This window comes from Passer montanus, unplaced genomic scaffold (assembly GCF_014805655.1).
Source record: "Passer montanus isolate IOZ18808 unplaced genomic scaffold, ASM1480565v1 scaffold11, whole genome shotgun sequence".
Taxonomy (NCBI): domain Eukaryota; kingdom Metazoa; phylum Chordata; class Aves; order Passeriformes; family Passeridae; genus Passer; species Passer montanus.
The window spans coordinates 3256390-3269000 of NW_024357613.1; the positions used below are offsets into that span (position 1 = coordinate 3256390).

At 43.2% G+C, this 12611-nt stretch overlaps 1 protein-coding gene across 1 annotated transcript; it reads right to left on the minus strand.

Moving 5' to 3' along the window:
- Window positions 1-7137: 7137 nt before the first annotated feature.
- Window positions 7138-10448, minus strand: MTRES1 (mitochondrial transcription rescue factor 1). Its single transcript, XM_039725043.1, has 4 exons — window positions 10390-10448; window positions 9488-9917; window positions 8594-8666; window positions 7138-7595 (listed from the first exon to the last, which is right to left on the minus strand). Exons 2-4 carry the CDS (start codon window positions 9907-9909, stop codon window positions 7419-7421), a joined length of 672 nt encoding a protein of 223 aa, XP_039580977.1. The 5' UTR covers window positions 9910-9917; window positions 10390-10448; the 3' UTR covers window positions 7138-7418.
- Window positions 10449-12611: the final 2163 nt, after the last annotated feature.

Here is a 12611-nt window from a genome sequence, read left to right on the forward strand (position 1 = left end):
ACTTCTTCTGTTTAAAGGAATAAACTTTAAATTTTGGAAGTGAAACTGTGATAGGAGATATTGAAATGTTGGGCACATAGGTAGCCATGCACACTGACTTCCTATGGATAAGTGTTACTTTCTACCTACCCGGTTAAGGTGGGTGTCAAGTGTCTCTGCTTGTTACAGTGTAACTATATCAGCTTTCAATAGGTATTGAACAGCCCATTTCTAAGCTTTCTAAAAGAAACAGTGTAGTGTTAGTATTTATTTTTGCATCTTATACATTCTCTACAACTTAACATTTCCGTAGAAGTTCTGTAAAAAATATAAAACAGCACATAAAAGGGAGGTGACGTATACATCCGTTTATTGCCTGTTAAGTATATTCAGGTGACACAATCAACAACAAATGTGTTGGCAAATGAGAAAAATCTTTACTTGAAATCACTTAGTTTATGCTGCTGCAGTACGCCAACAGTGTTTCATGTTCTAAGAAATGTTTGTGACTTTTTAAATTATCTTCAAAATGCATATAATTTATTTCTAGGTACATTTTAAAAATTCTGACATTTATCTCTTTTCAATTATTGTTTGATGTTTATGTTGTAACAGTGAGAAACAGAATTGTGTGCTCAATGCTCTACAAAGGCACACCACATCTAGTTTCATGCTGGAAGGAGCTAAGATGAATTCTTCACCGCCCAAAAAGCCCAGAAAATAATGTACAGGTTTTATTTATAATTTATTTTCATTCAGATTTCATTTTGCTGATTAAAGCAATGTGGAACAGCTGGAAAATTCAATGTCTTAAGCTTGCCTTGAGGACAAGGCATAAATTGACAAGTGCTCTTACTTACAAAGTACATTTTAGTTGATTGCACTTAAAATTTATGGAAGAACAAATGTGACAGGTTTTTCTGAGTAAATGAAACAAACTCCATCACTGTCGTTGCCAGCATTTCTTTACTGCCTTGGTTTGACTTCCTGATTTTTTTCCATTATTACTGCAAGTCAGCACCAATGGAGTTAGATTTTTCCTCAGAGACATTTTGAAAGTATATTTTTTAAGGTGCCTGAAGTTGATAGAAATTAATAGATGAAGTTATGGTTTAGTTTCCTCTTAATTCTCTCAAAATTGACTTTGCTAAGAAAGGCAGAATAAGTAAGAAATATGCATTTGTCTTCATCCTTTCCTACCTACTTTTTTTTGTTGTAGTAAATGTTAAGACAGATAAATTTCTAGTAGTAATAGTGCTTTCAAATCCTTATTTTGCCCTAAAATTCATTCATCAAAACTTCTTGCTGGTAATAACAGTCTTAATTTTTTAGGGAAGTGTCTTGCAGAATACATAATCCTAACAAAACCAAACCTCCATCACATTCACATTTTCTTTGTACCTCATCTAAGTGGCAGGAGATAAGTCCTTACACTGTATTATTTTTACCCACTATATTCCTCTTAACTTTTGTAATTTTCTGGATGCTGTCATTTCTAGCTAATGGCCGTGAAAGCCTGTGACATGAGCAGACCACTTGCTTTCTCCATCTCCTGGTTTGTTCCATCATGGAACTGTGGTCCCCACTGAGCATTTTTCTTTGATTAACAGTTCAGAAGGAAGAACTTTGATTCCCATGGAAAAGGAAGAACTGTAATAGAGGAGAAATAAAGCTTTTCTTTTCCTACTTCTTCCCTTTCTTACCCACACCCCAAGATGAAATTGAATAGAGCAATTTTAGCTCTGTTTTTAGCTACATTTTTCTTAATTTCTGTTTTAAAATTTAGTGAAACTGACTTCCCAGTCATAAATGGGTGAAATTGCTATATGTCCAGTCACACTAAAATTTATGTTAATAGAGGAAAGAAGTTATTATTGGATTTTGGAGGAAGATCAGCTAATTAGTATCTATACAGAACACACACTCAGAAATATCAAGTAATCACTCCCAATTTCCTTCACAAATTTCATTATAGCAAAGCAGCTCTTTGTCCTTGTTTCCAGAGGCATTTTGTAGTCTTGTGTGTTAGAAGTTACTTCTCTGGAAGGCAAAATATTCCTTTAGTAGTTACACTTTCAGGAATGTCTCCCTTTGGTTAGCTCATATGGCAGTGTGTTAGTTAGTTCTACTATGTTCTAAATGTTTCCTGTGAGAAGAAAATCCCAAGGTAACTGTCAGCTGTGGAAGTAAGTCACTTGATAGGATTGCATCCTACATTTGAAATCTGACCCCTTGTATAAAACCAGGAGTTTGCTATTGTGTCATGTAATGCTGTCCCTTGTCTCTTGCTCCTTATCTCTCTCTGTTCCAAGAGTTCAAACAAAAGAGGGTCTCCTCCCTGTAGTGCTTGTCTGTATGCAGAAGCACTGGAAACCAATGGATTTTAGCTTCAGTAGTGCTCAGATGTGCATGGATCGCATGCATCGCTTTGCATTCCTTTCCATTCCATGCCTAGCTCTGTAATTTGGTAGATGCTGGAGGCAGACTGTCCTGTTCTGACTTGCCATTACAGGAAAAAAACAACCAACCCCAAGAAACAAAACAACAAAAAAACCAAACCAACCCAACCAACCAACAAAACCCCAAACCCAGCTCCCCATCAGAAACGCTTGGGTGCTCTTCTGTTCTAAGAAAAAAAGATTTGCTTATTATATGTCACCAGAGGGGTCAGGGAATACACCCTGCCTGTCTGTCAGTGTGTAGGCAGCAGAACTCTGAACCTCTTCACGAGTGCCAGTATATGCCTGCTTTCGTTGACCAGGCTCTCTTCTGCCAGACCGAAGTCCAGCTCCTGTGGGAGCAATTCCCCACTATTCCTTCACAGGGCTCTCTGTCCCACGCCCTGCTCCATAGTGCAGGCTGGCCCACGTGCAGCAGATCAGTGCAGCACTGCTCCTGCAGCAGGTGAGGCACACAAAGCTGCCAGGTAATGCTGCAGGCTGTGCCAGGTCAATGGGCTCCTCCACCCACAGTCTGACAGTGCCTGCCTCTTACGGGGCCAGGCAAAGTCATTGGATCAGATCATTGGGCTGTGCAGGGGCAGGCAGGCTGCACGTTGCAGGTCCATCCATGAAGATGGGATTGCCTGTGATTAATGCAGAGGTAGCTTGGACAGCACAGTCATCTGGGAAGCCTCCTGTGAGGCTCAAGCTGTCCAAGCCTCCCCTGTCCACCTCTCACAGCCTCCTGTGAACTTGTCAGTCGCTTCTCAAGCTGTCCAAGCCTCCCCTGTCCACCTCTCAGCAATATCTTCATTAAGAAGCCCTTTCATATAGTTCCTCCATCCCCAGATCAGTTTCTGTGTGCTTTACATGCCCCAGCAAAAAGTCCAGCAAGAACTGTGGAAGTGACATGCCTGTTCATACACCTCCCAGAACACATTCTGACCCTTCTTTGGGTCACAGTTTTAGCTCACATGATATTTAAAGGCTGCAGAAACAAGTGCAACTTGCTTAGCAGTGTGTGACTCCAATAAAAAGGTCTGATCAATAGAGAAGCTTATCCAGGACAGATCAATGTAGCCAAGCGGAACAGCTACTCACCTTCCTGCTGTCATAGTTTTCCTCTGAGATCACCCTGCCTTGTGACTGAAGCTTTCTATTTTGGAGCACATGGGTACAGTTCCCTCTCCAACCATTTCAATCCTGAAACCACAGAGGGCTGTCTCACGCATCACAGGACTCCTTAGGAAGTCTGCCTTTCTTTTCCTTAGCTCATACCACTGGTGGATTAACATTTAAAACTTATGAAAGCCTGTTTCTATCTTCTGCTGTCAGTGAGGGCCCGGTTTTGGTGGCAGTCATAGAATCACTGAATGATTTGAGCTGGACAGGACCACTGAAAATCATCTAGTTCCAACTCCCTGCCATGGGCAGGGACACCTTCCAGCAGACCAGGTTGCTAAAAACCCCATCCATCCTGGCCTTGAAAACTTCCAGGGATGGGGGATAATTGGATAAATTGTTTCAATGTCTCACCACCTTCAACGTAAAAAAATAATAAATCCCTATATCCAATGTAAATCTATCCTCTCTCAGTTTAAAACCAGTGCCCCTTGTCCTGTCACTACAGGCTCTAGTGAAAAATCTCTCATCATTAGGAACAGGCTAGGTCTTGATTGCTTGTGCTCTTGTCTACTTTCGTTTCCAAAAGGTTTTTCCAGAAGTCAAAAATTTAACTTTTTGGCATACTACTGGATTTATATTCTGTTCAATTCAAATTACCTTGCTAAGTGCTCTTTGTTATGTTAATGGCTCTCAGGGATACAACTTCCCTGCTCATCTTGGATGCCAGGAAGGTGTTGACTTTTTGTTGTTTGTTACTGTTTTTATCCTGCACAGAAGAGACCCTTTCAGAAAGTTAATTTCTTCACATCCATGCCTTAGCTATTCCCAAGACCCAGAGCATTCCTGGCATTTTTTGAGTGGGATCTTCCTCTGGTCATGCATGCTCTGGTGTAAGCTACTATTGCTGGAGGTGACAGGCAGTGTGTACAGGCAGTGGCAAGCATTTGACAGGTTGCTGACCAGCAGCTGGAGCTCACTGACATATTACAACACACCTCTCTACTTCTTTCTCTCAGCACCGCTGGAGATCATGGCAGCCATAGAATAGCAAGAATAAATGGAATTGGGGATGCATCTCATTTATTTCCATTGCAGTTGGTGCAAGTTCCAACAGAGTGGTAGCAGCAATTGCCCACAATGAAAGTACAGCTGGCTGTCTTCCTCTGGGTGCTCTGCGGAGTCCCTTCACTTCTGCAGAGTAAGGATCACCAAAATCCCCTAGGAAAGCTTTCCAGGATCATGTCCTCTTAAGAACAATTTTTTTAAAAGATCACAATGCCTGTAAATCAATAGGTAGACATGCATCTGCATCTTTAAACATCTACACAATCAGGGAAAAAAACCCAAACAAACCAAAATGAAAAACCAAAACCCAGCCAAACTAAAAACAAAACAGAAATCAAACAAAAAACCCCCAAACAAACAAAAACAAAACAAAAGCAAAACCAAAACCAAATCAAAACAGCACAGATTTTAGCTATGCCTGAAGAAAGCAAGAAATTATTTTAAATCCTTCACTCAGCAGCCATCACTTTGAGGCCATGGAGAGAAACACCCTGCTTAAACTCAGCTATTGAGTAGCTGTTGCCATGGAAGAAAAAGTGTCCTGGAATATGCTCCTGCTGCCTCTTCAGGGCTGTCTTTGTCCTACTGGCCAGCTTTCCTGCAGACACACACTTGTGTGTGGCTGTCTGAACACATAGAAACAAAAAAAAACTACATACTTCACGGTTCATCCAACAGGTTGTGTTGGAGGAAGCACATGTTTAATGTCACCAGTGCAAGTGGTTATTTCTGAGATGCCTGTCCTAAGTGACAGTATTTTCCTGAATGAATACAGACGTGAGCTTCTCTCCCCAGTATGGTCTGACCTTTGCAGCTCCCTACAATGTCTAAGTATTAAATATCCACCTAAATGCCACAATGAAATTGATACATGACAATCTGAGATTTCATCTTCCTCTGCATGGTTAGTTAAACAGTAAAAATCAGCAGGACTTCACAGAGCTCCTCACTGATCTGTATCCTCCATGAGAGCAGACTATCTATCACTGCCACGGTTTACTCATAACTTCCTGACACACCTGGTGAGACGACTGGCCTGGCTGAACAGAGAGCTTTGGCTGGAACTCAATAAAAAAAAGGAATGTTTATGACCTCTGGAAGGAGCAGTAGGCAACTCAGGAGGACAACAGGGACGTTCTGAGGTTATGCAGAAAGAAGAGTGGAAGAAATTGGAACTTAATCTGGCTACTGCCATAAAGTACATTTTAAAATGTTTCTATAAATACATTACCAACAAAAGGCTGGCTAAGAAGAATCTGCATCATTTATTGGATGGGTGTGGGTGGAAATGTACTGACCAAGGTATTTAATGCATTCTTTGCTTCACTGTCTAATAGTAAGAACAGTTGTTCTGGAGGCACTCAGACCCCTGAGCTGGACAAGAGGAAGAAGAATGTAGCCCCCATAATCCAAGGGGAAATGGTCACCTGCTGTAACATTTAGCCACAAGTCTGTGGTGCTGAATGGCATCCACCTGACTGTACTCAGGTGGAAGAGCTCACAGAGCCACCTTCTATCATTTACCCACAGTCCTGCCTCGCCACGGAGGCTCCAGGTCACTGGAGGTCAGCCAGTGTGATGCCCTTTTACAAGAAGGGTTGGAAGGAGGATCTGGGAAACTACAGACTGGTCAGTCTGACCTCAGTGCTGGGGAAGGTCATGGAGCAGATAAAAATCTTGAGTGCATTGTATGGCATGGCCAGCACAACCAGGGGATTTGGCCCAGCCATCACAGCTTTGTGAAAGGAAGGTCATGCTTGACCAACCTGATCTCCATCTGTGCTGAAGCAACCTCCTTAATGAATGGAGGAAATGAATGAAAGGCTGTGGATGTCTACTTGGACTTTAGTAAAGATTCTGATATTTTCCACAGCATTCTCCTTGAGAAACTGGCTGCTTATGGCACAGGTACACTATTCACTGGGTAAAAACCTGTCTGGAGGCTGGGCCCAGAGAGTGATGGGGAATGGGGATGGTCTCTTCTCCCAGAGAACAAGGGATTTGACAAGAGGAAATAGCCTCAAGTTGCACCAGGTGAGTTTTAGATTGGACATCAGGAAAGATTTCTTCACTGAAAGGGGTGTCAAGCATTGGAACAGGCTGCCCAGCGAAGTGGTGGAGTCACCATCCCTGGAGGTATTTCAGTGGTGTGTAGATGTGGCACTTAGACACACGACTTAGTGACGGGCTTGGCAGTGCTGGGTTAACAGCTGGACTCAATGATCTTGTCTCTTCAACATAAACTATTCTGATTCTATGATTCTCTGTCACCATGCAGCTTTCCTGCTTAGGAGTATGCCACTGCAATCAGTACCCTGCTGTATTCTTGGTATAGCAGCAGCATATGTAAGCATGGAGTTGGTACTGTTAACCTTTAATTAAGATTAAATAATGAAAAAGGAACTTTACATAATTGAGGGCTTTCGCCCTATTTCATGAAAACAGAGATAAAACAAAGAAAGCCATTTTGCTTGATGTGATGTCAGCTTTAATGTAACCTTTCTGATTGACAAAATTTAGACAGCAATTAAATAGTGATCAAATCAGTCTTTATTGATTCATTATTTATAAGAAACCTCCTGGAAATGTAAGTGTTGGATCTTTTAACTTACAGTACCACAAGACAAAGCTAACAGCAAAAAGTGACAGGCTTTATTGCATGATTATTGTTGTACGCAGCAGAGCAAGATAACATTCTGACACAAGCCCTTAAAAAAGGGTACTGTAATTTTGTTCAACCAAAATTCATATTTAACAAAAAAATATGTTTTTCTGCAAAAATCTTACACTGCCACATGCAACCCCTTGTTACTTCAGTACATCCTGTTTGGGCACTTTTAAGTTTTTCCAACGCCTCAAAATAACTTTGTATTTTTCACTTTCAGTTTTGTCAGATAATTTTTTTAAGACTACCCGCATAACTACAGCAGTTCCTGTTTCTTTATCTTCACCTATTATGAGATCCAGTGTGTCACCAAGTTTTACCTGGAAACAGAAAGAGAAGATAAGTGATTATAAACATTCCCTGGGGAAAACAAATCCCCACCATCTTCCTTCCTTTCCACTTCATATTCTTATCTCACAGGAGAGGAGGAAGGCAGCCAATACCAGGCCTATTATAGATCCTCCAGTGATGAACTTCTAGGAAAGCTGTGGCAATACACAATTACATGTCTCATGACCTTCCCTGCCAAGAGCTTCACGCTCCGTGTTATACAACCAACACCTCACTCTGTGAAAAAGGTTTTGTGTATGTCTTTTCTTCCTGTCAACACAGACACAAAACAGCAAAGTGCGAAGTTCTTCCTCCTGCCTTCAAAACAGTTTAAAGTGTTTCAAAGAACAGAGCGCTCAGCAACTGCCTGTGCTCCTCTCAAAGGTCACAGAAGCAGTACACCTCTCATAAACCAGCCTTAACTCTATGGGATCAGGAATCAAAGCTTCTCATCATATTGCCCTTTGATGACAGTAGCCACCACTGAGGATCAGCTCACATAAAGAAAGGCTTGGTAGAAGTGCATGTCTGGTGACCCTTCTGGCTCTCTGCTAACTGTGGTCCTGTGTGCTCTATTGCAGGTACAAGAACCTTCCCTCAGCCACCCCAGTTTCAATCCCTTTCTATCACCAAACTTCCTCTTTTTCTTTAATCATGTGCCTGCTCCACCAGTATCTCAGATTCAATCATTCCTACTCCATCAACCTTGCATAGTGATATCATCACTTCCTTCAGCAACTTAAAATGTTCCGTCCTTGTTGCCTTCTCCTGACTTTCAAACTTAGATTTGACTCTCCAGCCACACAAGTTTCCTGTCTGCCTTAGGGAATAAAGATTTACCCAGGGAACCATGATCACACCATCCCCCTCAGGTGGAAGTAATGTTAGCAATGCAGTGCATTCACCTTTGCAGAGTGATCTAGAGGGAAAAGACTGTGCCTTAGCTATATTCCTGTACCATATTAAAAAAAAAATTTAAAAGTCTTACAGTTCTACTTTTCTTCCACAGTTTTTCTCCATTCAGCCTGAGTTCATTATTGTAGAATGCATCTTCTACTTTACTGAAGAAAAACAAAGTTTTATTGCAGTTAGTGTGCAGCAAACCAAATGCAATTGTTTCTTTGCAGAAACACAACACCACCATTCATGGGCAAGGCACATTTCTACACCTCTAATTTGTGTGTAAAGGACACCTTCACTTAAGGTGAGGACAGATTTGAACTGGAAGTAAAGAAAAGGGCTTTCACGGATATTAAATGAAATAATAGCATATAGTTGCTCTGTGCCAGAAAAGCTGTTTTAGAGATCTGTCTCCTGAATATCCAATAAATAATATCCCCTTTCCTGCACCAGCCAGTTTAATAATTTGTTAGTGATCAAGTTATACTAATATTTTGTTCCAACAACATAGTGATATCAGACTTCTGCTGGTTGCATTAGACCAAACACTGATATATTTATACACTGCACATTTACCTGGTGGCCCTTATACTTACCAGCCCCTATTTCTCCATTCATTAAATAGTGCATTATTTTATTCCCTCAGTCTCAAATTAGACCTTTTCATATTACACAGTACAGTATTTTGCATTTCCTTAATTTTAAATAAATATGAAGTGATACAAAATGCCTCCTCAGCAATCTCAGAAATAGTGCAGAGGAAAAGCAGGGAAAAGCAAAATCAGGCTGTTTCAAGGGAGGTAGGGTGAAATAAACAGGAACATCCAGACATTCAAAACATAGATTTAGAGAGTCAAAAAAGCTACACCAAAATAAAACCCCCCACAAATACTGAATTATTCCAGCAATAAAAACTTATCAAAAGTCAAATTTTAGATGCATGACATCTTTGTCAGTAACAAGTTGTTTCTTCCGTACTTACTTTCTTGCCATGTCTAGACCAGCTTTCAAGATCACATCATATCGAAGAGACTGCACTACTTTTTCAAGATCCTTGTAATCTTTTACTACATTGGGGTCATTTTCAAATTCATCTTCCCAATTACTTTCATCTTCATCCTCTTCTTCCTCCTCTTCTTGTACGCTTTGTCTGCTGCGTTTAGAGCTTTTGCTGCTTTTGTTCCGCAGAGAAAGTACTGAGATATACTCTGGAGAGAGTCTTAGTGCACTGGGTCTGACTGGGGAAAAACTGAAACATCTGTAGTTCGCTGTGCTTGCTTGACAGCTACAGAATAAGCTTCTCCTCCAAGTGGGATACAGTTTATTTGAGGGAAATTTCTCCCACAGTCCGAACCAGACATTTAGGTTTCTGAAAGTGCTGATGGGGAGTCTGAAGCCAGTCATAGCATAACCTAAAATAAAACAAACATTCATATGTAAAAATGAGCAACTGCTTTGACGGATTGGAAGGATTTCCCCACATATGGCATAACAGTTCCTACAGAAAGATGAGTATCCAGTTCCCCATACAGTGATGCATCACCTGAAAGCACAAGGCTGTAGGTGGCTTTATGATCTGACTTTCTCATACGCTGGCCAACACTACAAAGAGCTAAGACACCAGATGAGAAACAAATGCAGAAAAGCCCAGCAGAATACTCCTTTTATAATTCCTTTTCTGGTGTTCAGCATTAACTGTGCAAACACATTTGTGGCACTTCCCTCCCTATATCCGAAATACAATTCACAGAATACACAGAAACGCTGCTATCTGTGTCATAAAAAGCACAGGGAGATCTCTATTTAACATGAGTCATTGTTAACACAAGCAAGTTGCTGAACACTGCAAGCAAGCAAATCCAGAGAAGCCGAAAGCTGCTTAACCTCCGTTTCTGCTTGCACCACAACACTCCCGCGTGGCAGAACGCTGCACAACGTCCCGCCCTGCTCCTCCAGAGGGGAACTGGCGCCGTGCTAGAGCTGGGCAGAAACAGCAGGGCTCTATGTACCGCAGCAGCCGTGACCCCAGGAACGACTCCGCAACAGCAGCCTCACATGAAAGCTCCCCGCTGCTGCTGCTCCTCTCTAACCCGGGACAAGTAGGTGGAAACACCCCAAAACACCCCAACGCTCTCAGAAACTGATTTACAGCCCCTGCTAGCTGGGTGCTGCGCCGGCTTGTACTGCGGTCTCATACCCACGGAAACACGTGCTTCCTTACGGGATTACTCTGGTTTCCCCGCACCCAGTGACCCCTGCCGAAATAGTAAATGAGGCGGTATTTGTGGCTGAGAAAGAAAAAAACCCCTGATCAGTGAGAGCAATTACTGGCCAAATAAAAATAACCACACCTCCCCCGGCTTTTTTTCTCGTATCTAAATATGTGAACTTAAAATATATGCAAATAGTCTTAATTGCAGGACGGTACAGCGATTGCAGGAGACACAGGCCTCTCCTCACTTCGGGGGCAAATTCCAACAGTTATTTGAACGTACAAACAAATATTATTGCCTCTTTTTAGCGCTCGACCTTCGTTTGTTGGGCGCAGGCCAGCGGGTGCAAGCGGGCCAGCAGGGCCGCGAGCCCGCCCGCGGCAGCAGCCGCGCCCTCTCCGCCGCGCTGGAGCCCCGGGCGGCCGCAGCCTCGGGCAGGGCAGGGCGGGCCGCCCGGGAGCCGCTCCTTCTCCGGCCCGTGCCCGCCGCTCTGCCAGCCCGGGCGCCTCACGGAATCACGGAATGAGCGAGGCTGGAAGCGCCACGGTGGGCATGTGGGCCACCCTCCCTGCTCAGTCAGGGTCACCCCAGAGCACGGGGCACAGGATTGTGTGCAAGCAGTTGCTGAGTATCTCCAATGAAGGAGACTCCACAAGCTCTCTGGGCAGCCTGTTCCAGTGCTCCGTTATCCGAGCAGTAAAGAAGTTCTTCCTCATGTGCCGGTGAAACTTCCTGTGCTTCATTTTCTGCCTGGCGCCCATGTCCTAACAGTTGGCACCACCAGAAAAACCTGGCTCCATCCTCTTGGCATCCTCCCTCTGGATATTTGGGGCTGTCTCTCCCCTTCTCCGCCCTGTGCCGGCCGGCTGGGAGCTGAGGCTGGAGGGAGCTGGGAGAGGCAGGAGGGCAGCAGCTGGAGCGGGTATCCTGCCCATCCCTCCTCGGCAAACCGGGGGCTTCCACGGCAGGAGCCCTCTGTGCTTGGGCCGCCTCTGCCCCTGCTCCACTGAGATGTGCTGGAGCTGTCTCCCATTGTAATTTTCCCAGCTTTCTAGGGAAGTTTTTTTTTTTCCTGTGTTTTCAGCCCCTCATGCTCTGACCACATGCCCAAACCAGAAAAACATGAAAATGTCTCACTGGTGAAATCACTCCAGTAGAAGCGCAAGTTTTCCAATCACAGATTGATTTGAAGGGCTTGGCCACCATGACAATTTGATCCAAACCCCTCTGTGGCTTATGTTTTCCCTTACCTTTCTTACTTTCCTTCTCATAACGTCTCCCTCTTTTGCTCAGCATCTCCATTACTGGAGGTAATCCATAATTCCTTTTCTGTGGAGCTCAGAAACTAGGAGAGATCCATCCCCTCTTCTGTCTTCTCCCAGATTTCTCTACGCCATGCACCAGTCTCTTTGTGCTTCTGAGTGCTCCAATTTCTCAGCATTTGTGGAATTCTCTGTATCCATACAGAGCAGGCACAGAATGCAACCAGACTGGTAGCATTTTGCCCTCATGTCAGTAGCTGCACAAGGTTAAGGGTAATTTTGGCAGATGGAAAAGCTCCTCAACTTTACAGTTTTGCTTTAAAATGCTGGCCACCTCACCTGACAGACCAGTCATCCCTTGGAAAAATCCTGGCAAATCTGAGAAGTGATATAACTGCAGAACTACTGCTGAACAGCAGCTGTGCAATTAGCATGGGCATTATAAGTGTTTGCTTAATATTGCACCTGTATAAACTTTGTCATGAAATGTTTGAATGGGAAGTTTTTATATCTGGGATCTTTGGTAATGGAGCAATTAATGGGCAAAGCTATTTCCCCTCCTTAGAAACTTCACTGGGAAGAAATCTCCGAACACCTCTGTGTCTTTATGCATTTTGAATGTTCCAGTGCT